The 27,164-nt window shown below is 44.9% G+C and overlaps 1 protein-coding gene across 2 annotated transcripts in view; it reads left to right on the top strand.

The window, feature by feature from the left end:
- Nucleotides 1-27,164, top strand: part of SLC15A4 (solute carrier family 15 member 4) — a 79,331-nt gene that overhangs the window by 28,846 nt on the left and 23,321 nt on the right. For both annotated transcript variants that reach the window (XR_009759639.1, XM_061602796.1), the window contains exons 2-5: nt 1,859-2,154; nt 5,238-5,409; nt 6,208-6,285; nt 21,357-21,525. Coding sequence is in view for 1 of the 2 variants with exons in the window: in XM_061602796.1 (XP_061458780.1) it covers nt 1,859-2,154; nt 5,238-5,409; nt 6,208-6,285; nt 21,357-21,525 (715 nt within the window). In the remaining variant the exon portion in view is untranslated. The remainder of the gene's footprint in view (nt 1-1,858; nt 2,155-5,237; nt 5,410-6,207; nt 6,286-21,356; nt 21,526-27,164) is intronic.

Raw genomic sequence — 27,164 nt, 5'->3', positions numbered from 1 at the left:
AAAAAGTCCAAGAGGCGTCTGGATTTTTTTTCTCGTTTTACACTTTGAACTCTCGATTGTCTCTGAGTGTTTTGTGTATCGCCGTGAAAACATTGAGGGTTGTTAAGCAAGCTTTTCTGAATTCAGGACTATAAGTTTCATAAGGGTTTATCTTGAAATGAGCTTATGGGAAGCAGCCAAATGGCATGGGGGGTTATTTTCAATTTAACATTGCGGAATGTGAAAAATCCATGCTAGCTATAGTATACAGCCACTCTCATGGCTATATAATTAAGTCAAAATGCTGAGAGAGACTAATGTTAAGTAGTATTTTGTACATAAACAAGAATGGATCTCTAGAAACATCTGATGTGAAATGGAATGCCCTGGCTTTAAACCTGATCAGAAAGTATTGTGAGTAATCATATTGTGTTGTATTCCATACTAGTCCTACTCAGAGTAAACCCACTGAAGTTAATAGACATGACCACCTCAGTGAGTCTGCTCTGAGTAGGACTTAGACAAATACCATCCATGGTTCCAAGCCTTCCAAATCCATTCCTGTTATATTTTTGCATACAGCTTGCATCATGCTTTATTTCAGCATATCAGGGGCTTCATCTGAATCCCTCTTAAGAGATCCTCCTTCAGAAACCAGCCAGTGCAATCCATATATTACAAAGTTAAGGTCTGTACCAAACAGCAGGCAGTGGAGACCCTTTAACAGTATGTAATTTGGAGGGTGGGGAGGAGCTGTACTGTGCTCTATACAGTGTGATCCTTGTAGGAATAGGGTTGTTAGAAAAACAAAAGTCTTCCCCTATTTTTTGAGCTGTGGAATTTTGAAAGCTTTACACCGACAGTATAGAATATGATCAGTGGGGAACTGAATTTTACATCTCTCACTTCCTCATTTCAATGAACGTTGCCCTACAGCTGCTTCTCGCTGGTTTCCTGGAATCTCTGTGGTCTTGGGCCCCATCTGCACCATGCATTTAAAGCAGTATTATAGCACTTTAAACAGCCATGGTTTCCCTGAAAGAATCCTACAAACTATAGTTTGTAAAGGCTGCTGAGAGCTTTTTGGAGACCCCGCTTCCCAGGTAACTCTGTTGTTTTTTTATCTGTCGGGAGGAATAGGGGTGTCTTAGCAACTCTCAGCATCCTTTACAAATGACAGTTCCCAGGATTCCTTGGGGGAAGCTATGGCTGTTCAAAGTGGTATAATACTGCTTTAAATGTATGGTGCAGATGTGATCTGTTACACAATGCTTGTTCTAAATTAGTGGGGAACCTGTGGCCCTCCAGATGTTGCTGGAGTGCACCTCTCCTCGTCCCTGACCTTTAGCTGTGCTGGCTGGGGCTGATGGGAGGTGAAGTCCAACAACATCTGAAGGGCCACAGGTCCCTCCTCCAGTTTCAAAGGTAGTGAACAAATGGCTTTAAAAAAGAAAAACCTGTGGTTGACAGTCTCATGTTCAACTTTATCAAACTTCAGATTCCCCTTTGGTAATCTGATATGTGGTTTTGAATTTAGGAAGTAATTCTGATAGAGAAGATCTGTTAAAGAGAACTGTGGCATCCGATGGAGTCCTATTCTCGTGGTACTTTAACCTCTTTACCGATTGGGCTGATAACCCTATGAAGAAGATTCAGGCTCTTCTTGATCCACGGCCTTGCGTGGGTCTTATGAACTTTGCTGTGTTAATGTTTGCAAACCTTTTGTCTAACCCTCCTGAACTTGCAGGTGCAATGTGAATGCAATTAAGCTGAATGAAAGCAGAAAAAAACTTTTATCTATTGAGAATTTCCTGTGAGGAATAATTAATGATTACTTTTGTGGGGGAGTTTTAACAGCAATAATAACAATCCCTTGCAGGTCAAGGATCGGGGCCCTGAAGCCACCCGGAGGTTTTTCAACTGGTTTTACTGGAGCATTAACTTGGGGGCCATCTTCTCCTTGGGAGGCATTGCGTACATCCAGCAGAATGTGAATTTTGTCATTGGCTACATCATCCCTGCTGTTTGCATCGGAGTGTCCTTCGTTGTGTTTCTGTGTGGCCAGAATTTCTTCATCACAAAGCCACCCGATGGCAGCACCTTCACAGACATGTTTAAGATTCTAGCATATTCTTGTTGTTCCCGGAAGAGGTCCGATGGAAACTCCAGCACCAGGTATGTAAAAGGATTTCCCCCTCCCCTTCTTGGGGCTGCATCTCAGTGGCAGAGGATCTGCTGTGCATGCAAAAGGACCCAGGTTCAAACCTCGATATCTCCAAGTCAGACTAGGAAAGACCCGCGGCCTGAAACCCTAGAAAGCTCCTGCTGGCTAGCATAGACAATCCAGAACTAGATGGACCTGTGGTCTGATTCCTGGATGCTGATTTAACACAGCCCTTTACACAGAACCACGGGGAGTAACATCTTACTTTGTTATTAGGGGAAGGGCCATAGCTCTATGGTTGAACACAAGGTTTGCATGTAGAAGATCCTAGGTTCAATCCCCAGCATTTTCTTGTAGAGCTGGAAAAGACTCCAGTGTGAAAACCTGAAGAGCTGCTGCCATTCAGTTTAGAATCAAAGACAGGGAACCTGCGGTCTCTCAGATGCTGACAGACGATAAAAGATGGAAATTGAAGGAGGGGAGAGTGCTCTTGCACTTGTGTCCTTCTTGATTGGCCACTGTAAGAATGGCATGCTGGACTAGATGAGACATTGGCCTGATCCAGCAGGGCTCTTCTTATGTTTTTAACTTGTATTATCTCTGGCCATTGGCTATGTTGGCTGAGGCTGATGGGAGTTGGAGCCCAACAACATCAAGAGGGCCACAGATCTCCCCAGCACAGTTTTAGACAGTGCTGAGTTAGATGATCTTTGTCAGTATAAGGCAGCTTCCTATAGTCACTCAGCTGTTAAAGCTCAAGCTGTTCTTTTTCTGCATGACCCCACCCCATCAATCTTCATATAACCCAAACCAGAGTTCCATTTCTTGTTCACCCTAGAACAGGTATGGGGAACCTTTGGCCCTCCAGATGTTGCTGAACTACAACTGCCATAGACCTTGGCCATGCTTGCTGGGGCTGATGGGAGCTGTAGTTTAGCAGCATCTGGTGGGCCACAGGTTTCACACATCTGTCATAGGAAGTGATGGAATGTTGGCTTATTCATATACAGGCAAGCAGGCAGATGCAGAGAGAGAGAGAGAGAGAGAGAGAGGCACCATCTCTTCCCTTCACAGAGCTACAATTCTCAGAGTGGTTTAATTCTTCTTCCCAGTTATCTCTGGAAATTGTCACTCTGTGAGGGGAATAGGGGGATCGCCCAACAACTTAACAAAACTACACTTTCCAGGATTCTCCGGTGGAGCTATGACTGTTTAAAGTGGCATAGTACTGCGTTAAATGTATGGTGCAGATGTGGCCCCACTATTGCTTCGCAGGGAAAGGCATCATAGGCGACTCATTATAAAAGTTTATCTGGTCGATTAAATTGGCACGAGCATTTGTTTGCTACTGAAATGTACATCCTACCTTTTGTCTACCGTACTGAGGGCAGATTAACAATCCATTAAAATACACAATAATGAAAAAGGGGTGGATAGCAATTAGCAATCATGTAATAAAACACTTCAAAAGACAAAACAGCAGCAGTGGTCGGTGCCGTAACTAGGCAGGTGCAACAGGTGCACAGGCCCAGGGCCCAGGACGAAGGGGGCCCTGAAATGGATTTGCTGAAATGAAAATTATGTATAAACAATTGTTATATCGTATTTGTTTTATTATTATTTTTTCCCCAAAAAAAATATGGGGCCCAAAAATAAAACCTTGCACAGGGCACATGAAAAGCTAGTTACGCTACTGGCAGTGATATAAATTGGCTTAGAAGCAAAGTTATGCAAACACTTGCAGGCTGCTCTTGTTGATTCCAAACAATGGTTCTGAAACAGAGAGAGAGAGAGAGAGAGTTTTTAGATGATACGTACACATATTGTAGCAGGCATCACCTAGAAGAGGCCTCCTTGCATGAGAAAGGTAAAAGAATAATTCTAACAAGATGCTGTTTGCCATCTGCAGTTTTTATAAGCTTTTGAATGTCGGCAGCTGGCTTTTAGACATTTAATAGTGAGACCTGGAGCAAAATATTCTGGTGTGGACTGCTCTGGATCAGGGTGCCAGCCAGCCACGCTGTCTTCCAGGCTACTCCATTCCATTTCCCCCTAAAATGGTTTTTCATTTCCCCCAACAGTCAGTCAGCATTCCATGCCCACCAAGCTTCTCAGTCCTCACTGGGCTGGTTTTGTTCCCAGCACCACCTTGTACATTCTGCTGCTCTGAAGGTTTATATGTAATTTTGCAAACTTTGAGGTCCCTCCCCATGAATTCCTGTCCATTCATGATACTTCCCTCTTGTGCATGGGTAGTGCTGTTTTGGCCGCATGAGGATCCACACTTCGAGACTGAATTTGTCATGCTCTAGGCTAAAGCAAAGTGGCCCTCAGGCTGGGTACTGGGCAAACTGAAGAAGACGAGGAAGAGAAGGGTTTGGGCTGCAGGCAGGCACTCAGGCTGTGCTGCATGAATACAAAGCTCCTTTGCTGCTTCAGCAGAGATCAAACTCAGCCTCAGCCCTATGAAGTAGCAGCAGAACAGCCTCCTAATTGTGAGCTTCACCAGTACGGGATGGCTCTGCTGTGCTTCAAAGCACCCAGCCCTCTCTATGAATCCCTGACTGTGACAGAGTGGGGTATTCTGGTCTTGCTGAGTTCTCTGAGTCCTCTGGTCGGGGAAGGTGACACTGGCCCTGCACGCTCATTGGGCGCAATGTTTCTGAGGTTTGTCTCCCATGCCCTTCCCCATCTGTTACGTAGTCCTCTACATCATCACCTGAAGAGTAAGGGTGGCCAGTGCCCATTGGGAGTAGTAGGTTGCAAAGCAGGGAAGCCAACAGTAGGTGGAGCCAGAGCCAATGACATGTAGAGCTAGTTCTAGTTTGCCCCCCATCCTCCTCCCTGGTGAATTCTACAAGAGGCAACACTGAGACTAAGGAGAAGGAAGCTGACAGGCAGGGCCACCCCCTTGCCGGATTGTAAGTACAAAGGCAGGCAGACCAGCAGGGTTTTGTTGAGGGAGACTGAAGTTGGTAGGGCAGCGCCCCACTTGCCCTCCACTGCTGAAGAGGATACATACTACATAGGTTTCCAAACAGATTTCAGGATTGCAGTGTTGTGACCCTTTGGATCCATCTCTTCCTGTCAATAGGGACAGCCAAGGAATACTTCATCAACCAGCTCCCAGACAAAGCCTCTTTGAGGCAGCCAAAGTTTCCCGTGGAGGGCTGTTCAGGGAGGATAAAGTCGAGGATGTGAAAGCGCTGGTCAAAATAATCCCGGTCTTCCTGGCTCTTATTCCCTACTGGATGGTCTATTTTCAGGTTAGTGAACGGGGCCCAGCTAGGCTCTGATTCCTCTGTTGAGAGCAGCAGGTGCTAGACTGGCTGCTTACATGGTCTGTGAATGTTAGGTCAGAAGGCAACAGTCGGCAACTTTTCTTGGCCTCTGGGCACATTGGACATTTTGGGAAAGTGCTGTGGGCGCCAATCATAAAAAGGTTGCTGCAGGGTGGGTGACCTAACACAAAATGGCTGCTGCATCAAAAAGAGCAGGAAAAGATGCAAGACCACAAAATAGATTGCAGGGAAGCCCAAAGCAACATCTGCAGCTGTTTGCAAATCAATCTTTATTTTTTTAAGTGTTTGCTTCAAGCAACAAAGAAGTGTATGTTGCCCATGCTAACGTCAACTAAGCAGCTTGGGGCTAGGGCCTGCCCCTGTGAAGAGCCATGTGCATTGATGGCCCTATATCAGAACCTGTCACCCTTCACATGTTGATAGACTCCAGCTCCCATCAGCCCCAGCCATTGATCAGGGATGGTGGAGGAGGTGGAGTCTAGCAACATTGGCCATTTTGAGAACAGGATGCTGGACTAGGTGGGCCACTGGCCTGATCCATCAGGCTCTTCTTAACATCCTTTGGGCTGCAGGTTCCCACCTCAGCACTATATAAATACTTCTTCTTTCTTTCTTTCTTTCTTTCTTTCTTTCTTTCTTTCTTTCTTTCTTTCTTTCTTTCTTTCTTTCTTTCTTTCTTTCTTTCTTTCTTTCTTTCTTTCTTTCTTTCTTTCTTTCTTTCTGTCTTTCTTTCTTTCTGTCTTTCTTTCTTTCTTTCTTTAGATGCAGACAACCTATGTCCTCCAGAGCCTGCACTTGAGAATCCCTCAGTTTTCAAACAGCACGTCGGACAGCCATACGGTGAGTGGCAGAGGGGAAGAGACCCCTGTTTTCCTGGAAGAGCTGCCTTGCTGGGTTAGAATTTCAGAGGCCTGGATCCACTCCATGATTCCATATGTGGAGCTGCCTGGTATTTTAAAAATATTGGGAAGGAAAAAGCTTATCCAACCCGTCTTGGCTATTGGTGCATTTCTGGGGCCAATTCAGTGTGCACCCCAGGATAGAGAGAGCCCCTCTTTTCTACACACACAGAGAGAGTGTCATGCGGCTGCTGGCTGTCTTCTCGTGGTGGCCTAGCGATGAGGAATTTCGAGCCCACAGGCCTGATTAGCCCCAGCAGGGTTCTTATCGGACCTTTCCCCACAAGCCGCATCTGCCTCCCCCATACATGTGAGGTCAGGTGTGCAGCAATAAAGCTGCAGAGGAAGAGGAACAATCAGGAGCCTTAAAGGGAGTCCCGATTGTCCCTTAGCAAGTAGGCCTTTTAAATTTGGCACCAAATACAATTCCCATCGGGACTGGTCCCACACGGGAGCTCTGCAATCAGACCTGCTGAGTGGAGCCAGTTCCTGCCAAAAGCTGATGCACAGCTGATCAGCGGTGTGTCCACGCCCCACTTTTGCAGGGACCTTCCTTTGCAGCCTGGCTTGAGTTGAAGCTGGGCTCCAAAAGGAGGAAAAGAAAGAACTGGGAGCGCACGTAGCACGCAGTCCAAACCTCAGCTTCGCCAGGATGGGGAGGTTTGGATGCAGCGGATCTTGGGCTGTCCCAGCCCAGCCAGGGCTACGCCAGCAAAAATCCCCTTCCCTGGTTCAGCCGGTGCTACACCGGTACAACTTCAACTGGCCTAACTGAAACCAGCGGGGCAGAACGAGGAGAGGATTACGCTGCTTCCAACCCTCTTTCAGCCCAAGCATGACCTAGTAACCCAGCAGAATTTGCAGTGGCTTCTTATAGTTTGTGGCCCACAGGGGGAGGAGGCATTCAGTATCCAGCCCGCCGGCAGGATCCTGCTCCTTGTCTTGTCATGCTCCAGTGGCTGTTCTCAGGGGCCCAGTCTATGTAAGCCTCTCACCAAAGTACTTCTCAGCCCAGGCAAGACCCCTGGTACAGCACAGTCCGAACAAATAGAAGTCAAACACAGGGAATCAGTCTAGGTCACCCTTTCCTTTTGGGTCCCCAGATGTTGCTGAACTATAACTCCCATCAGCCTGAGCCAGGAGTGATGGGAACTGTAGTCCAGTAACATCTGGGGACCCAAAGGTTGGGAACGGCTGGTCTAGGTCCAAACATGATCCAGGAGCGAGGTCAAGAAACGGTACAAGGTCAATAGCACAGGGTGTAGTCCACAAGTTATAACACAGCAAGGAGCCAGCACTAGTCAGAACTAGGAACCAAAGACCTGTGTTGTTTCCAGTAACTAGAGGGCTCAAGAGGGAGCCTTTCATGCGGTGGCCTCCTAACCACAGCTGCTGGCAGTGCAGGCATTTCAGGGATTGCTTACCCATGAGTAGACCGATTACTCTGCATCTGTGGACGCATACTGTGTTGCCGCTCTTTGGCCTGGACATGAAATGTTTTGTGCTAGTGCTCTTGGGCTGGGGGGGGGGGGTGACTCCACCTCCTCTGACATTTTCAGGGGTTCTTCCTTCTTTATCAATGCAGAGGGGCCTCTCAGCATTTGATTCAGGGGAGCCTGCCTGCTCCTCAAGGTCCCTGACCTGTGAGGTGTCTTGTTTGTCTTCCAAGATGAAGCATCTGGCACCCAGTCAGAGCCAGGCATGACAAACCTCTGAGGCACTGTAGCGCCGCCCAGCACCACCACAGCCACCTTAGGCAAAGAAGCATTGTTTTCCTTTCTTTTTTCTGTTTGCAGAGGAAAAACGTTGGTGCCAGGATACTTGCAACTAATGGTGGCAGCATCCATGGGGTTATCAGGCTCATGCAAGGCTCTCTTCTTTCCCACTCCCCTCCCCAGATTAACTGGACTGGCATGGGTGGTACCCATTTTTATGAAGTGGAAATGTAGACAGGGCTGTGCCTCTGTTATCCACACGGACCCTTGCTCATATCCACATTCAGGTTTTGGGTCTTCCTTTCCATAACACCATTCCTGCAGGTTGCTGAATGATTAATCAGTGTCATTGCAAAGACACAGAAGTCAGAAAGGCCGGGGAGTGGGCTGCAGTCTTTGTGTGTGCCCCCTGGTATTGGACTTGCTCCCCTTCCTAAAGTGTTCTTCTCTCATCCCTATTATTCTAATAACCTGCATTCATAATATATGATGGTTTTAATGTAGTATTCATAAATGAGGCGTTTGATCCCCAAAAGCTAACCTGCTTAATATTAACGAGTCAGCAATTCTGAACAATTTGGAAGAACTGCGTCTCAAGAAGCGACTGAACTTCAAGGTGGGTGGGCAAAACTTCCGAAGTGGTATATAAAGTTCTAAGCAGAAGCAAATATGTTTTTTGGCTTGTATTTTGTCTTTAAATTCGGGGGGGGGAGGGCTTTTTTTAAATGAGAAGGGTACGTCCAAATTGACATAAGCAACGGCATCAAACCCTTAGGATTGTGCTCTTCCCCCACCCCTGCAAAATGGCATCACAACTCATAACCACGGTCAGGGCCCAACAGAGATCAGACTGCTAAAATCAAGTTTAAGATTCTGATTTTAGCGTACAAAGCCCTATGCAGCTTGGGACCAGGATACCTAAAAGATCGTCTTGCTCCTTATATGCCCAGTCGATCACTGCGGTCTGCAGGTGAGGGCCTCCTCTTATCAGGAGGTCCATTCTGCACAACATAGGAAGTGGACCTTTAGTGTAGTGGCACCTACCCTTTGGAATTCCCTCCCTTTAAATATTAGACAGGCGCCGTTTCTGTTATCTCTTAGGCGCCTACTGAAGACGAAGCCTTTTAAGTTGGGACCTTATCCCAGTCTGTGTCTGTGTTAGAATTGCTATTTAAGATGTTTTTAAATATTTTATTTTTAAAGATGTTTTTAAAATGTTTTGTATTAATGTGTTTTTAAAGTCTTTTGTTTTTAAGTTGTTTTAGAGTGTTTTTAGTATTTTTGTTTGCTGCCCTAGGCTCCTGAGAGGAAGGGCAGGATATAAATTTAATAAAACAATCATAATAATAAAATAAGAAATAAAATGACAAAGATTTTGACTTCCATGGGGAAGGGTACTGCTTGTCAGTTTGGAGGGGAGGGGAGGAGAGGGATTAGGAGAAAAATAGTGCAAACCAAGGCAGACAGCAGTTAAGAAGCAGATATCATACCAGGGATGGCAATATGGTGCCTCTAGGCACAGTGCCACCCTGCAGCTCTTCCCTTACCGCCCAGGAAACCTCTGAACCCACCCCCATCTTATTCCTTGGTCATGAGTTGATGAGGGTGGTTATGTTTTTCTGCCCTGAAAATTACATAGAGCTGAAGGGGGAATTTGGAAGGGTGACACTCTTTCCTGCTTCCTCTTTCAGCTCTATGTGCTTCTCCCTGGAGAACAGCCCATCATATGGGAAAACACCGCCGCCTAGCATCAGCAGTCAGGAATCGTATGTTTTTTGAGGAAGTAGCAACCCACGGCAAGACCCCAGACCAATCCTACCTCCTGCGTCTAGGTGGATCATTCCTTCACTTGCTCCTACGTAGCTTCTTTTGTTAGCCCTCTAAACCTTCCATTTTCAATCTAAACTATATTGTTTTTCCTATTCCTGTGCCTTCTTTTCCTTGTCAATGGCTTTCTGATTTTCTGTCAGTGGGGGGTTGTATTTAGGTATTACCGTCTTTCCCGCCAAAACAACCACCACCACCTGTTTTTTCATTCATCTGCCTTTTGGCGTTCTCTGCACTCCCCTCTCCCCCAGTCTTCACAAGTGATCTGCCTCACTCCGTCGAGCAATGGCACAATCAGTGTCATTTTGGTGGCCGCGCTTGTTCCCTTAAGTGGCAGCACGGCGGTGCCATTTTGTTCTTAATCACGTTTTTCACGCTTTGTGTGGGATTTTCCTTTTTCAAAGTGCACACACCCCTTTTTTGTTCTCTGTTATACGTTGCCTCACTCAGTCTGATTGCTGGATCCTAATTTTCAAGGTGTGTTTCTCTTTAAAAACAAAAACAAAAAAACGCTGTTTGTTCCTTCTTCTTTTCTCAATCTCCTTCCTGGAACTGCTGCAGGAACAATTTCTTCTGGGACCGAATTAGTGTCCATTTTAGCTAGCTTGGCATTGGAAATACGCTTTCTCCATGCCCTCCACCTGTCCGTGTGAGTTGAGCTATGCAGTCATGGTGGCTACTGATGACCAGGATCAGAGTGGCACAGTCCTAGCAAATGTTGCCAATGCCACAATGCTGCTTGAGTCAGTGTCTTCCGCCTCTTCCGCCTCTGTGACACCCCTCCCAAGATGTCTGCCTCGACTTGTACACTACAGCATAAAAAGGCACAAAAAGAAAAAAACACTGCAAAGCTGCCTCTCATGCATCTGCTACTGAGAGTGCACAGCATAAGGCAAGTGATAAACCACAGCCACAGTTTGTTGGTACCAAAGCCACTAAGAGAGCTCTGTAGATTGGCATGCCGGAGCACCCCACTGAGGATCTCCCTGCAAGTGGCAGCCATACACATGCCGACGAAGCATGTGCTGAACATTCCCTATATGTGCCTCGATTGTCTGTCAGAGACTTTCACACACACACACACACACACACACACACACACACTGCCCGGTCCTCAGATTTTGCAGTTGACTCCTGAGACCGCAGTCCAGTTCAAAGATGCCCTTTTGGGAGCCTTTTCAGCTGAATTTTTTCAGTGGCCTCTTCAAGGGCCACTTCCAATGCAGACACAGGTTCTTGTTGTGGACCCTTACCCAGGATCTACTTCCATCGCTCTCGAGGTTACATGTCCTGTAACAGACTTTCGTTCTGCAGTTCAGCAATCGGTTCAGCGCACACACCGGAGGCCATTCTTCAGAAGAGGAAGAGCAGGGGGACTCTGACCTTTTCTTCACTACATCTCGGGAGTGACTTGCTAACCAATCTAATGGTCTGTCTGTGTTGGCTAAGGACCATCCTGACCCGCTGCTTTACCCCAAAAGCGATGAGGATGAGTGGAGTGATGGCGCCACAGTGGAAGAAGCTTCTTCCCATAGACTTTTTCAACCAGCACATTATGTATCTCTACTTTGTAAAACTCTAGATACCATGAATTTGAACAATGCTTCTGGGGATCCAGTAGCGTCACCTGAACTTTTAAAAAGTGCTTCTGTTTTAAAGGAACCCAAATCTTCAGCTCATTAAATACCAGTTGTCGAGCCTTTCAAAAGCTAACCAGCATGGAATGGGATGGTCCTCTACTTTCCAAGCACATTTCCGCTATGGCTAACAAGTTTTACAACCTTTAACCTGCTTTATTGATGTCCTTAAAGTTCCAGGAGTGGATCAGCCTACCTCTACCCTAGTGTCTCAATAGTTGCTTCCAAAAGAAGGGGATGTGCAGTTCAAAGACACTTCTGAACATCGCCTAGACTTTGCTGTGCTCAAATCGCATAAGACAACCACCCTTGCTCTTAGGGCAGTTTGAACAGCTTCAGTTTTTTCTAGAGCAGCAGTAGTTTGGCTTGATGAGCTCCTGGACAAGCGTCACCAGGATCCAGAGCTGATCAGTTAGGCTCTGCTGAAACTCCACAGGTCTGCAGCTTTTGTATCGATGCCATGCTGGATGCAGTCCAGTTTGCTGCATGCTCCTTGGCTACAGGAGTGGTGGCACACAGAACCCTCTGGCTCAGTCATTGGGATGCAGATACAATAGCAAGAGTGAATTTTTCTACTGCGCCCTACTTTGGTCAGAAGCTCTTTGGGGACAATGCCTTGAAGGAGGTCCTAGTTGATCCAAAAGGAAAAAGGAAACTAGTCTTACTAACTACTCGTCATGAGGATAGATGACTTTTCAAGAGATATGTCCCCTATTCGGTGCCCACTACTTCTTATCAATCATTTAAAACACATATTTTAAAAACAATTTAAAACACAATTTTAAAATTTAAAACAATATAAAAACAATTTAAAGAGCCTGGTTGACAGGGATTGGCCCTTGGAAGGGGGGCGGGGGAGTCAACCAACACTTCAGCTCTATTACAGGAGTGGTACTGCAACCCAGGTGGTGCCCTTAAAGCACAGTGTTCAGTTTTCAAGGCTTGTGTCTGGTATAGCGCAGGAAGTAAGATGCCAGAGGTTTTGCTTCTACAGGGGTAGGGAAACTGAGGCCCTCCAGGTTTTGCTAGATTACAAACCCCTTCATCCATGACTGTTGGCCTTGCTGTATGGGGCTGGTGGGAACTGGGAGTCACAACATCAGAAGGGTCACTGTTTCCCCATCCTTGCTTTTACATGTTAAAGTTTGCTAACAGCACAATCCTTTACATCTGGGGTTCGGGAACCTATGGCCCTCCAGACATTGCTAGACTACAACTCCCACCCTCCTTGGCTTAGTCATGCTGACTGGGGCTGATGGGAGCTGAAGTCCAAGAACATTTGGAGGACTAGAGTTTATCCACCCCTCAAAAGAAAAACAGATTCCACAAAAGATTTTAAAAAAGAAACTCCTGCTGAGCGTGCAGGATGGCTGTCCTTTTCAGAATTCCTGGGGCAACTGAGGATCTTCGTATACTCTTTCCAAACCTGGAAATTAAATCATTGTCATATGAATCCACATTGCCTTTTAAACAGAGGATCTTGGCCAGGTTTTCAAATGTTAATGGGGAGTCTCTTGCTCCTCTCCTGTATAAACATTTCCAGTGGTTGCTGGGCCGTGTGAAGTGAGCAGCTTTGGTCTTCCAAATTGTGTGGGTTTTAGCCTTGGCAAAGTTGGCCTATGCATTGTCTTGTCGGGAAGAATTTTAATGAAGGGTAGAATGACAATCCCACCTTTGAGGGCATTCTGAGAGGGTTGAAAGCAAAGAGCAGAGGTGGCAGATGCAGCCCCTGTGTGTGTGCGTGCGCGTGTGTAAAAATCTTTATTATGAAGACTTTGTGCGCACGTCCCCTGTACATGCAGCTTAACCTATGATCCTCCTGTGATACTCTAATGCTGCCATAAATCGTATTTTGCTGAACACTGCGGGGCAGGTGCAGATGGCATGCTATGTTACTTTAATGAGTTTGCAGCCTCAAGGAAAATGAATTTCTAATCTCTCTGCTTCTTGGGTTTCTATGGTTTCTCTGCAAGGGGATGGTTAATGGCAACTGCCATACGGAACCCGAAATGACATGGTCCTTGGCCGAATGCACTTTAGAGGAAGGGCCATAGCTTGGTGGTAGAGCACCTGCTTTGCCTGCAGAAGGCTCCACATTCATTCCCCAGCATCTCCAAGTAGGGCTAGGCAAGTCTCCTCTCCCAAACCCTGGAAAGCCAGTGCCAGTCACTGTAGTATTTGTGTTAGATGGGCCAGTGATCCAACTCAGGATAAGGCAGTTTCCTATGGTCCACTTGGAGGAAGAGAGGTCAGGCAGGCAGGGAGAATTTGTTTGAGATCCTATCCACCCTGAAATGGGCCTTTATGGATCTACCAAAGGAGGCTTTCCATACTTGTTCCCTGCCTCCTCCTTATCAGCTGTATCCTACCCCTTCTAAAGCTTAAGGACCAGAGCCTTGGCTTGGTCTCAACACTTGTGCTGTCAGTTTCACATCCCACCCTCCTCACTTTCCTAGCTGCTAGCTCCCGGGCCCTGCTTGCATTGTATCATTGAGCAGCTGATACCACCACTGGTGCATCAGACATTAATTGGTTAAACTAGAGGTGGGGAACATTTTTCAGCTGGAGGGCCACATTCCCTTGTGGTCAACCTTCTAAGGGTCACACACCCAGGGGCAGGCAGAGGCAAAAGTGCCCAGAGCAATGAATGTGATATTTATTTTTGTACAGTAGTGTAGTTGCTTTCCACACACACTCTCTATCCTCCATTCAGGCAAGCAAATGGCAGTGTCAGAATTCAAGGATGCATTTCAGCCAGGCAAAACGTCTCCAGGAGGGCATAGCCCGTGAAAGGTGTGGCCGGAGAGAGTCCTAAGGGCCAGATAGGGAGGTGTGGAGGGCCACATCTGGCTCCTGGACCCGAGGTTGAATCAATCAAAAATAAGCAATGGAATACAAATTGGACTTGCAATAAAATATTGTTCCTGTTAAGGATGCTAGCCAGCCATGCCATTTCTCAGAATACTCCATTCCATCCCCCCTCTCTTTTTTTTCCTGTTCCCTCCCCTCAAATATTAAGCCAGCATTCGATGCCCACTGAACATGCTCAGTCCTCACTGGGCCATTTTGGTTCCCCCCATCCCTTAGTTTATTTTTAAAAAATATTTTTGCACTTCAACAAGCCAAAGAATTTCATATTGCTTCAAGCTTTATCTCTTTGGCAGGTTAAAAAAAACCTCTAGCTCAAAACAATTGGAATTGTTTAAAGCAAACAGCAAAGACTATATTGTACAGCAAGGTTTTTTTAAAAAGCAATGACATGAAAGTGCTCTCAAATGCCAATCTTTCAAGATGCCCAGTTCTCTGGGCTTTGATGTGCCACCTTTAAAAAAAAAACTTGATGTGTTTACTCAAATCATTCTGGATTCGATGCCTGGATAATGGAGCAATAATCCAAGCATTCTGATTGATAATTTAGATGGCATTTTCTTCAAGCTGGCAGGTGAATTCATGATGACTACTGCTTTTGTCTTTTTTGTTGATATAGCCTTAAGGTTTTTAATAATGAAAGTTGTAAAAATATTTTAAAGCAGGTGTTGTTTTTTAAAATACAAGGTGCGATTGTGAAAGAAGTCTTTCAAATATGTATAAGGTAAATGTGCAACATTGGTCTCGCTTAATTAATTTTAAGATAAATGGATTTAAAGTCAAACCCAGAATCTTGACACCACAAACATGGGCAACTATTGAAAACAAGGGCAGGTGTGTTGGATCTACTATTGGGGTTCTTTATACTAGAACCCCAAGATTTCTAGTAAATCACTGGGTGAGTGGGCAGAAAAAATGGCAAATGTGATTCGATATAAGCAAGTGTAAAATGATGCCATACCATAATCGTTTTGTTTAGCAATATGCCATTACAAACATAGATCATTCAAAGCTGAGACACAAATTTAGCTCTTAAATCCCTAGCTGCCAGGGCAAATAAGGAAACACGCAATGAGATCTATATTTCTTTGTCCGATAACAAAAAACACACAAACTCACTTGATGAAACAAAAGTTTTCCTACGACTAAATTCAAACAGATATTTCTCGCAAGGATCTTTAAATAAAGGACACTGGGTAACATAATGAACAACATCCTCTATAGCTGTTTTACAAAACACACAAAACGGGTGTTCTAAGGGAAGTTTTTTATAACAACCATCGAGAAAGGCAGAGGGCATGACATTAAACAGTCATGAAAACAGTAAAAGCAATTCTGCGTGAAGCTAAAATAATTACGTCTAAGTGATTAACTTTCTGATGGTCTGTTTTAAAGCATGGAAACAGCCTGGAGAATCTTGAAGAGTGGATAGTTAGCATATCAGCTAAAGAAGCTCTCCTGTACACAAACAGCTTTAACTGTACTTTAGACAGTAACTGAATCTCAGTCAGCTCAGTATCAAATTCTCTAACAAGTGTATGTAAAGCAGCAGCTCTCTTTGGGGCATTTGAGGGCGAGCCATAAGCTATGCAGACCAGGCAGGAGGGTGGCAAAGCTAATATTCTGTTGTGAAAATTTAGGAGACGAACCTGTATTCTGGCCTGGACTGAAGGCCAACCCACTTCTGCACAAACATGCACAGCAGGAGTACCAACAGGGAGGCCCAAAACCTTATTTTAAAAGAGCTTTGAACCTTCTCCAACTCACGAATTAGTGAGTGGCTAAGGCCCCAAAGCTCTACACCGTATATCATAGAAGGGACAACCTTAGCCAAAAAAACTTTTAGAGCTGGAACAACCACTTTCCCATCCTTGGTGTAAAACTTTTCAAAATAGCACCAGCAAGACATCTTGCTTTAGCAGCAATAGCATCCATGAGAACCTTCCAAAAGGAGTTTGCTGCAAAATGGACTCCTAAATAGCAAAATGATTTAGTCTTTTGGATAGGATCATTAAAAGTTGACAAATTGAGTATAGGAGATCTCTTACCGAATACAATCACTTTAGTTTTTGAGAAGTTGATAACAAACTGTTCCTGCTGACAAGTTTTAGCCAACATCTACTTGTCCAGGCCTCCCCTTGTTAAGGATAATACAGTAGGGCCCCGCTAATACAGCGGGTTAGGGACCAGGCCCCCGCCGTAAAGCGGAACCCCATAGACTATAATGGGCCGCGTCGCGCAAAAATGACGTAAAAATGGCGCGCGATGGGAAAAAACCGCCGTAAAAGCGGAACAAGCGCTGTAAGAGTGGGGCCTTTCCCTAATTGAAAACCACCAGATGAACGAAGCGCTGTAAAGCGGAACACCGTAAAGCGGGGCCCTTCTGTATAACCATGTCATCTGCATATAAGAGAATACTGACCTTCCTATTTCCTATAGCTTGAGAACATGCATCCAATTCCCAAGCAGTTTGACCAGATCATTTATATAAAGGCTACAAAGGAGGCAGGGCAGAACACATCCCTGTTTGACACCCTTCTTAATTGGGATAGGGTCAGACAAAAGGCCAGTCCTCCCAACTGATTTTTAGCTATGGCATGTAGATCCACACTTTGGAGCAGCATCAAAAGCCTAGGATCCATATGAAGAGCATGCCATTTGGACCACAATCGGTTTCTATCAATTGAGTCAAAAGCTGATGAGAGGTCAACAAAAAGTGCATAGAGTCTTGAATTGTTTTTCAAGGTTTTCTCAATAAGATGGAACAAAATACAGCAATGATCGATGGTGGAATAAGAGTCCCTAAAGCCAGCTTGCTGTTCACACAAAATAGAATTGGAAGAGACCCACTCCTGTAGTTTCTTAAGTAAAAAGGAAGCATATATTTTAGAAGAGATATCCAGCAGACTAATCAGTCTGTAATTCTGGAGAAGAGAAGGGTGACCCTCTTTGAAAATAGGATAAACTATAGATAGTTTCCATCCAGGAGGAATTAGACCTGTCAGATTAATCTCAGTAAACAATTTAGCAAGAACAGGGGCCCACCAGTTAGAAAATGATTTCATAAGTTCTGGTGGCAAAAAAGTCTTCCCCCGGGGCCTTATTGAGCTTAATCAAATCAATCAGGAATTTAACTGTATAATGGGTTACTGGGTCCCAATCAGGTAGAGTTCTATGATCTACAAAAGGGGAGGAAACTGATAAAGAGTTATATAATTTAGTAAAATAATTGGTCCAGTCATCGACTGGAATCTGAACCTCAATACCTCTTGCCTCAACCAGGCCATGCACAACAACATCCTAGAACGTACGCTCGTTGTTTTCTATAGCAGCTAAGCCCAGGGCCTCCCATTGAGTTCTGTTGTGTTCATGCTTTTTTGAACATATGAGGCATTTGTAAAATGTAAAATGATGCACATTGGGAGGCAATAGAGGGGGAGGACAATCCTAATTTCACATACACGCTCACAGAGTCTGAACCGCTGACTGACCAGGAACAATACCTTGCGATTGTAGTGGATTACTCAGTGAAGATTAATAATATCAAATATTAAAAATGCATACATCAGGGATGGGAACCTGTGGCCAAATGAGGACTGTTGTTGGATTCCCATCACCATGGCAATAGTCAGAAACTATGGGAGTTGGAACCCAGCAAGATCTGGATGGAGATAGGTTCCCTAGCCCTGAATTAGGCAGTAAGGTTGTCATAGGGATGAAAATTAAATAAATAGTAACCCACCTGGAATGAGGTCCCTGCCTGCCTTTCCTGGTATGTTCTCAGGGTGTATCACATACCTTTTCTCTTGTGTTTTTAAAGCAGAATTCCAGCAGCAGGTTCTGTCAAACGAGGTGTTCCTTCAACTCAGAAGTGGGGAATCTGTGGCCATTTGGGGCCTGTACAAAACTGTGTACGGTTTTGATCTGCTCACCTCAGAAAGGATGTTGTAGTGTTGGAAAAGGTTCAGAAAAAGGCAACCAAAATGATCAAGGGGTTGGAGCAACTCCCCTATGAGGAAAGGTGGGGCTTTTTAGTTTAGAGAAAAGACGAGTAAAAGGTGACATGATAGAAGTTTATAAAATTGTGCATGGCATGGAGAAAGTGGATAGAGAAAAGTTTTTTTCTCATAACAGTAGAACTTGTGGACATCCAGTGAAACTGAATGTTGGAAGATCAAGGACAGACGAAAGAAGAGTTCTGCACGCAGCACATAGTTAAAAGTGGAATTCACTCGCATAGTTGACAGTGAGGGCCAGCTTGGACGACATTGTTTTTGTTATTAATAATAATACAAAATTTGTATACCACTTGATTGTAGAAAACCTCTAAGCAGTATACAGAAGAGGATTTGACAAATTCGTGGAGGATTCAGCGGCTACTAGCCATGATGGCTACCCTCTGCCTCCACAGAGGCAGTATGCTTCTGAATACCAGTTGCTTCCGAATACCAGTTGCTGGAAACTGCAGGAGGGGAGAGTGCTCTTGTGCTTAGGGCCTGTTTGTGGGCTTCCCATAGGCATCTGGTTGGCCACTGTGAGAACAGGAGGCTGCACTAGATGGGCCTTTGGCCTGATCAAGTAGGGCTCTTCTAATGTTATGACTCCAGCTCCCATCAACCCCAGCCAGCATGGACAAAGGTCAGATATGGTGTAGTCCAGCAACATCAGAGAGGGCCATAGGCTCTCCGTGCTTGGGATAAATGATTATGATAATAGCATCACAAGATCCAAATTGCTTTGGTGTGGTTTTTGTTTTTAGTGGGGTTTTTTTTGGAAAACGCTTTCTAGCAATGAGAAAACAGTTAAGCAAAACCGCATCGAGGAACATGTGGTTTTTGAAGCAAAGGGGCACAGCAGGGAATGCATAATTGACTTTTGACAGCTTTCTGTCAGACGTGCCATCAATATTAGCTCTGATGGCTGTTAAAAAGCCATCTTTGTGTGTGTTTATTTCAATAATTTACAGGGCTTTGTTTATCAGATATGAGTGGCATAATCCATAATTCTGCAGACAGGTGTTCCGGTGATTAATAGGGCTTAATGGAATCTCAGCCTCCTGCATGACAATTGTGTTCTATTAATGAGATTCCAGGACGAGTCGAGCAATGAAATCTTAACGATGAAAATTGATGCCTCTCATTCCTTTGTATGGAGAGATGTGTTCTAATCACTAGCAACAATATAATACTTCTATTCCTTAAATAGCTGGTGTCGTAGAGGGGTTAGAGCATTGGCCTGGGACGAGACCAGGGTTCAAATCCCCACTTAGCTGTGAAGCTCACTGGGTGATCGTAGGCTATGTCATCATATCTGAGCCTGACTTACCTCACAGGATTGTTGTGAGGATAAAATGGAGAGGAGGAGGCCTCAACCAGAAGTCAGGCATTTCTGTTTACTTATTTTTTACATTTCTATCCTACCTTTCCTCCAAAGAGCACAAGGTGGTGCACAAACATGGCTCTCCCTCTTCCAATTTTATCCTCACAACAACCCTGTGAGGTAGAGTAGGCTGAGAGAGACCGTGACTGGCCCAAGGTCACCCAGTGAGCTTCATGGCTGAGCGGGGCTTTGAACTCTCGTCTCCCAGGTCCCAGTCTGACACTCTAACTACTACACCACACTGGCTCTCCTCTGTAGTGTATTTAGTGTCACTGGGCCCATGTTCCATCTTGCAGAGAGTCAGCAGGCATCCCTCACTTTTGACTTTCAGGTGTCTCTTGACAACATTTTGTTGTGCTGACAGGCCTGTGAGGCTGTTTAAAATGTCTCTTGAGTAGCCAGACATTTAATGACTGTTTTGTATTGCTTTTAAAAGATTTTATGTGGCTGTAGAGCACCCTGATGTTTTACAAGATGGCGATATATAAATACATTCATAAATAAAATGAAAGAATAGGAATGGTGAATATGTAGACCCCAGATGTTTCTGGGCTGCAAATTGCATTGCCTCTAGCCAGCATGGACAATGGCCAGAGCTTAGAAGTGGCCTGCCTGGCCAGTTTCCAGCAATGGGTTGCTGTTGCTTACTGAGAGGGGCGAGGTGGCTGGGAGGTTGGCATGGTGCAAACACACCAGTAGGAGCACCAGATTGGCTTCACTGGTGTGTTTGTAGTGTGCCAACCTCCCCGCCCTTCTCCTTCCCTGTAACCAGCCGTGACTTGCCTACCAGGAAGCCCGCTCTGCCCCTGCCAGCAACCGTTTTTGTCAGGGATCATGAAACTAGTCCACCAACAGGCTCAGGACAGACAAAAGAAAGTCCTTCACACAGCACGTAGTGAACTATGGAGTTCACTCCCTCAAGTAGCAGTGATGGCCAGCAACTTGGATGGCTTTAAAAGAGGCTTAGACAAACTCAGAGGAGAAGGCTGTCAATGGCTATTAGGGATGTGCTAGAGTTCTGCCCAATTCGGATTTGGTATCGAATTTTCCATTAACTCGCTTATTTCTTATTTTTGCAGATCGGATTTTTATCTAGCGGCTATTTTTGAAAATGGATTTTTAAATATATATATATATATGTGCCTCTAAAATACTGATATAAAGAACAATAATTTTATTGAATTTCCTTTCAAAATATCAGTATTAATATTTTTTGCAAGGGAAAAAAATAGATCGGTAGAAGCAGCGGCTGGTGTTCAGAGAATGAACATGAATCAATAATGGCCTGCTAGGTTGACAGGATGCTTTCGAACCGGCACAGGCCAATGGATTCCATCCCTAACAGCTACTAGCCATGGTGGCTATGTTCCGCCTGCACTGTCAGAGGAAGTATGCCTCTGAATGCCAGTTGCTGAGAATCGCAAGTGGGCATGATCTTGCACTCAGGTCCTGCTTGCAAGCTTCCCAATGGGGCATCTGGTTGGCCACTAGATGCTGGACCAGATGGGCTTTTACCTTGATCCGTCAGGGCTCTTATGACACAGTCAATCAATTTTCTCCATCCGTCTCCCTTCTTTCTCCCCCAGTTCCCTGCAGCTTGGCTGACCATGTTTGATGCAGTGCTTATCCTCATCCTAATACCTTTGAAGGACAAAGTGGTTGACCCCATCTTGAAGAGGCACGGCCTGCTTCCATCATCACTGAAAAGAATTGCGGTTGGGATGTTCTTTGTGATGTGCTCCGCATTTGCGGCAGGTGAGAGAGGGGAAGGAGCAATTGAGAGCAGCACTTTTGAGTGGTCATTTTGGCTATAGAGGGTTGTCCAGAACATCTAGAAAACCTCTGATGGCATTGAGAGTTGCTGTGGTTGGAGTGTCGAGGCTGTGGGTACATTAGTCGCTTCAAAAACAGTGGGACTGTTTTTTCTGGCTACATTCTGATGTGATCCTGCCTTCAGCTGGACACACCTTCCTTCCCCACTGCTGACTTCAGGCCTTTCAGGACCGCCCATTGCAAAGCTTTGGGCCAAGCACTGTCTACCTGAGTCTACAGCAAAACATTCCATTGGCCACAACTGGAGGGGCAACAGGTTGATTTACCAATCAGTTACAAAATCTGTCTGATTTTTTTAAAAAAAAATGCATTCAAGCTCATCCAACCAGGGTTTTAGAGTAAAAGGGGGCAGAGTTTGACTGGCGCCATGTGCCCGTTTTCAGAAAAGAGAGGCGGAGACACATTGGAACCGGCGCACCAATAAATATATCTCTACCTAAAGTAGGAACAGGAAGACCTGGGTTCAAATCCCCACTTTGCCATGAAGCACAGCTCTCAGCCTAACCTACCCCACAAGATTGTTGTGAGGATATAGAGCTCCTGAGCTCTTTAAAGGAAGAGTGGATAAAAATGTAATAATAATAGTAGATCACATATCAGATCAAATAATTAGTACATTACACATCAGGCCAAGGGCCTATCTATTCCAGCATCCTGTTCTTACAATGGCCAGGCAGATGCCTATGGGAAACCTGCAAGGAGGACCTGAGTATAAGGGAACTGTGACTGCAATTTCAGCAAGTGTAGTTAGAAGCCTGCTGCCTCTCACGTTGGAGGCAGAGCATAGCCATTGTGGCTTGTAGCCATTGAAAGCCTTACCCCCCATGAATATGTCTAATCCTCTTTTAAAGCCATCCAAGTTGGTGGCCATTACTACATCTTAGGGGAGCCAATTCCATAGTTTAACTATGTGCTGCACGTAGAAGTACCTTATTTTGTCTGTTTGAAGGCTCTGCTCTAAATCAATTCAATTTCCCTTTGGTTACACCCATTCATCATCTCACCTCAAATCATCTCTAAAATCACCTAAAATTAATTCCCCACCCCCAGTTAATATATGCCCACCTAGTACCTGAGCTCACACACTCCTTCAATTCAATTCCCTGCCACCCCACCAAAAAATGCCATATCCACCCAGAAACATTTGGGGCCCATGCACCATTTGTTCACCTCCAGCAGCATTCCTGTCTTGCACTCATAATTATTTCACGCAGTGGTGGCTGGTGCCCTGTGGGACTGGTGGGATGAAAGGCAGGGTGGCCAACAGGAGGTGCAGGTGGAGCCAACTCATTCTAGTTTTGTCCCCATCCTCCTCTCCGAGAGCAACACTGAGACTGAGACGGAGGAGGAAGCTGACAGCCAGGGCCACCCCTCTGGATTGGTTGCAAGTAAGAAGGTAGGCAGGCAGGCAGGTGCAGGTTGGCAGAGGGCAGCCTGAGGTTGGTGGGGCAGTGCCCCACTAGCTCCAGTGGACCACCCTCCACTGGTTTCACCATACCCGTGCCTTAATCCTCTCTAACGCTGCAGCTTAGTCAAGACGCACTCTGTAAATGGCTACTGTAAATGAAGTACTTTTTGAGAATGATTTCCATGTGCTCAGTACCACCACCCATGAAGCTGTGAGCTCCTTTGCACAATATTTCATAGACAGCCCAAACCGGTACCCACCACAACGAACGTATTGATAAAGCATTATAGCATTAAATAAATTAATCATGGAGGCTTGTAATCCTCCCAGTATATCAGAGAGAGGGACACTTTATAGGGCCGTTAAGGCATCCCTTGATGAGAAGAGGTAATTACCTTATTAGGGAACAAGGTCATTTTGATATGTGGGCAAGCAAAGTTCTTACAGCAAAGTCATTTGAACTTAAAACAAGAATATTTTTCAGGCTAATATATATATATATATATTTATATATCTGCTATAAGCAAGGCCACGGTTGCTTGATGCTTTTAATTCATAGTCGAAAATTATCTATTGAGACAATACAACTTTCTGCAGACCATATAATTTAAGCTAACTGGGATACTTTACATGTTTTAGTTTGTGGTGGGTGAACTACCCCCGCACTTCAACCTTCATGCAGTGGGGAGGACTGTAACTTAGTGGTAGAGCATCTGTCTTGCATGCAGAAGGTCACAGGTCCAATCCCCGGCATCTCCAGGTAGGGCTGGGAGAGACTCCTGCCTGCAATCCTGGAGAGCCTCTGCCAGTCAGTGCAGACAGTACTGAGCTAAATGGACCAGTGGTCTGACTCGGTATAAAGCAGCTTCTTGAGTTCCAGTATGCACCTCTCCAGCTTGTCATTAATTTGTGTGAACTTGGGGAAAATCAAGCTTTGAAGAACTTGCCTTCACCCCTCCTGCCAGTTCCCCCCCCCCCCAGTTCCCTGGCAAATTTACCCTTGCAAACTGGGGGGAGAAGGAGCAATGGTTCCCCACTCCTGCAGTGACTACTACATTGCATTGTCTCTATCAGTTGGTCAGATAAGTAACTGGTAAGTTTTTTCAGACTGATTTCAGACAAATCCAGTAGCGCTTCATTTCTGATGACGCAACGCCGTCAGCTGTGCATGCTGCCTTTTCTTTTCAGCCTGCCAAATCTCTTGAGTGACAGCCGCTCCCAATGCAATTTGGAATGTCTATTAGAGGGTTTCGATTATTTCAAAATATCTTATAAATTGTGTGAGAATGCGACTGATTAGATTTAATGAACGCCGGCTGTGCTTACTTTCGAGGCTTATATCGTAAATTCTTAGCAGCGGTATTTAAGGTTACTCAGCTGGAAAATCAACTTCGTTTGTAGACTTTTAAAACAATTACGGCAAAAATTTAATCCCAAACTTTAAATGGTGAGAAACGTCTGTGATCTTCTTTTGAAACTTAGCACTCTGGTTCTCTAAACTACAAAAAAAATGGATAGATCCTTGTCAAGTAAAATTATAAGTACATGTATTACATTTTTTATCCCTTGGTCAGATTTATTTATTTATATTTATTTATTAATTAAATTTATATACTGCCCCATAGCCAAAGCTCTCTGGGCGGTGCACAACAGTCAAACAACCAATACATAATTGAAACCATATATTAAACAGCTTTAAAATAGATTCATTATACCATAAATCAAACATAATCAAACACAGAAATAACTAAAAAACTCAGTACATGATAATAAATATTAAAATTAAATTAGTTAAAATATTAGGATGTGAAGATGTTGAGGTGTTAAGAATTACAACATTGAATATTAAAGGTATTAAAATATTAAAATATTAAAATGCCTGGGAGAAGAGGAAGGTTTTTACCTGGCGCCGAAAAGATAATAATGTTGGCACCAGGCGTACCTCATCAGGAAGAGTTCCACAGTTCGGGGGCAGTGTACATAATGTGTGTGCATATCCATCTGCATTTTCCCCAGAAGAGTCCTTTGGGGTAGGTTACGCTGAAAGGAAGTGACTGGCCTAGGGTCACCCAGTCAACTTCATGCTTGAACAGGGATTCAAATCCAGGCCTGGGTTCGAATTCCTGTTCAAGTATGAAGGTGACTCAATACACCACTCAGCTGAAGTTTCTGTCCTTGGTGACAAATATATCGTTGATTAGGTTGTAGCTCACCCACAATTCTTGTAATCTGCTGTGGAGCAGAAGTGACCAGTGCCCTCCAGATTTTGTTGGACTACAACTCCCATCATCCCTGCCCATTGCCATTCTGGCTGAGGCTGATTGGAGTTGGGAGTCCAACACCATCTGGAGGGCACCATGTTTGCTCCCCAGTGTGGCCAGCTTCCTCTAACTACAGAATAGCATATACAAAGTTAGAAATGGCATGGCTCATTGGCAGAGCATCTGCTCTGTTTTAGAAGGTACCAGGTTCAATCCTGGCATCTCCAGGTAGGGCTGTGGAGAGAGAATCCTGCCTGAAACCCTGGAGTGCTGCTGCCAGTCTGTGTAGACAAAACTGAACTAGATGGACTAGTGGCCTGACTCAATATCGGGCAGGTTCCTGGGATATCTATTAGCCAAAGATTTTGCTCATTATTTCAAATAAATATGTTAAATTCAAGCACCCTCTCACATCGGCCACAGCTCACCCTTTCTCTCCCTAGGCCCTGTGACCATTTTTAATCTGCCTGGCTCCAGAATCGTACTCAAAGAGTGCTTATCAATGGTTCCTTCTCAAATTGGGCAGAAGTAACGAGTGGGGTACCACAGGGCTCAGTCCTGGGCCAAGTGCTCTTCAACATTTTTATTAACGACTTGGATGAGGAGGTACACAGCATGCTTATCAAGTTTGCAGATGATACAAAATTGGGGGGCATAGCTAATACCGTGGAAGACAGAAACAAAATTCAAAGGGACCTTGATAGGCTGGAGCATTGGGCTGAAAACAACAGGATGAAATTCAACAGGGATAAATGCAAAGTTCTACACTTAGGAAAAAGAAACCAAATGCACAGTTATAAGATGGGGGATACATGGCTCAGCAATACAACATGTGAGAAGGATCTTAGAATTGTCGTTGATCACAAGCTGAATATGAGCCAACAGTGTGATGTGGCTGCAAAAAACGCAAATGCTGTATTAGGCTGTATTAACAGAAGTATAGTTTCCAAATCTTGTGAAGTATTAGTTCCCCTCTATTCAGCACTGGTTAGGCCTCATCTTGAGTACTGCGTCCAGTTCTGGTCTCTGCACTTCAAGAAGGATGCAGACAAACTGGAAGGGGGTCAGAGGAGAGCAACAAGGATGATCGGGACTGGAAACAAAGCCCTATGAGGAGAGACTGAAAGAACTGGGCATGTTTAGCCTTGAGAAGAGAAGACTGAGATATGATAGCACTCTTCAAGTACATGAAAGGTTGTCACACAGTGGAGGACCAGGATCTTTTCTCAGTCGTCCCAGAGTGCAGGACACAAAATAATGGGCTCAAGTTGCAGGAAGCCAGATTTTGACTGGACATAAGGAAAAACTTCCTAACTGTTAGAGCCATACTACAATGGAGCCAATTGCCTAGAAAAGTAATGGGCTCTCTGATACTGGAGGCATTCATGAGGCAGCTGGACAACCATCTGTCAGGAATGCTTTGATTTGGATTCTTCCATTGAGCAGGGGGTTGGACTTGATGGCCTTGTAGGCCCCTTCCAACTCTACTATTCTATGATTCAATGATTCCACCAGTTCGACCTTCTGTTGTCATGAGAACTACTTGATCATCAACATTCTATGACTGACCCATCCCCCTCGGAAACAGGAATGTTCCCTTACCTTCTTTATGTGATAGCATTTCAGCCAGTGGGTGAGGAGTCCTGAGTGGCAGGCAGGGTATGAGTCTGCACATATATAATTGCAACATATTTCTTAAGTATCACTGCATTGGGTTTTACATGCAGAAGATCCCCGATTCTTCTGTTCTTGTTCTTGTTCTTGTTGTTCTTGTTATTACTACTACAGTAGTAGTAGTAGTAGTATTTAGAGCTGCAACATTTAGCAACTTGATTGAATTGATTGATTAAAAAGAGCAAGGCAGCCAACATTGGCTTAATCCATTTGAAGAA

This window comes from Rhineura floridana, chromosome 19 (genome assembly GCF_030035675.1).
Source record: "Rhineura floridana isolate rRhiFlo1 chromosome 19, rRhiFlo1.hap2, whole genome shotgun sequence".
Lineage (NCBI taxonomy): Eukaryota > Metazoa > Chordata > Lepidosauria > Squamata > Rhineuridae > Rhineura > Rhineura floridana.
Note: the sequence above shows the minus strand (reverse complement) of the source record. Positions and strands in the feature narration are given on the sequence as shown.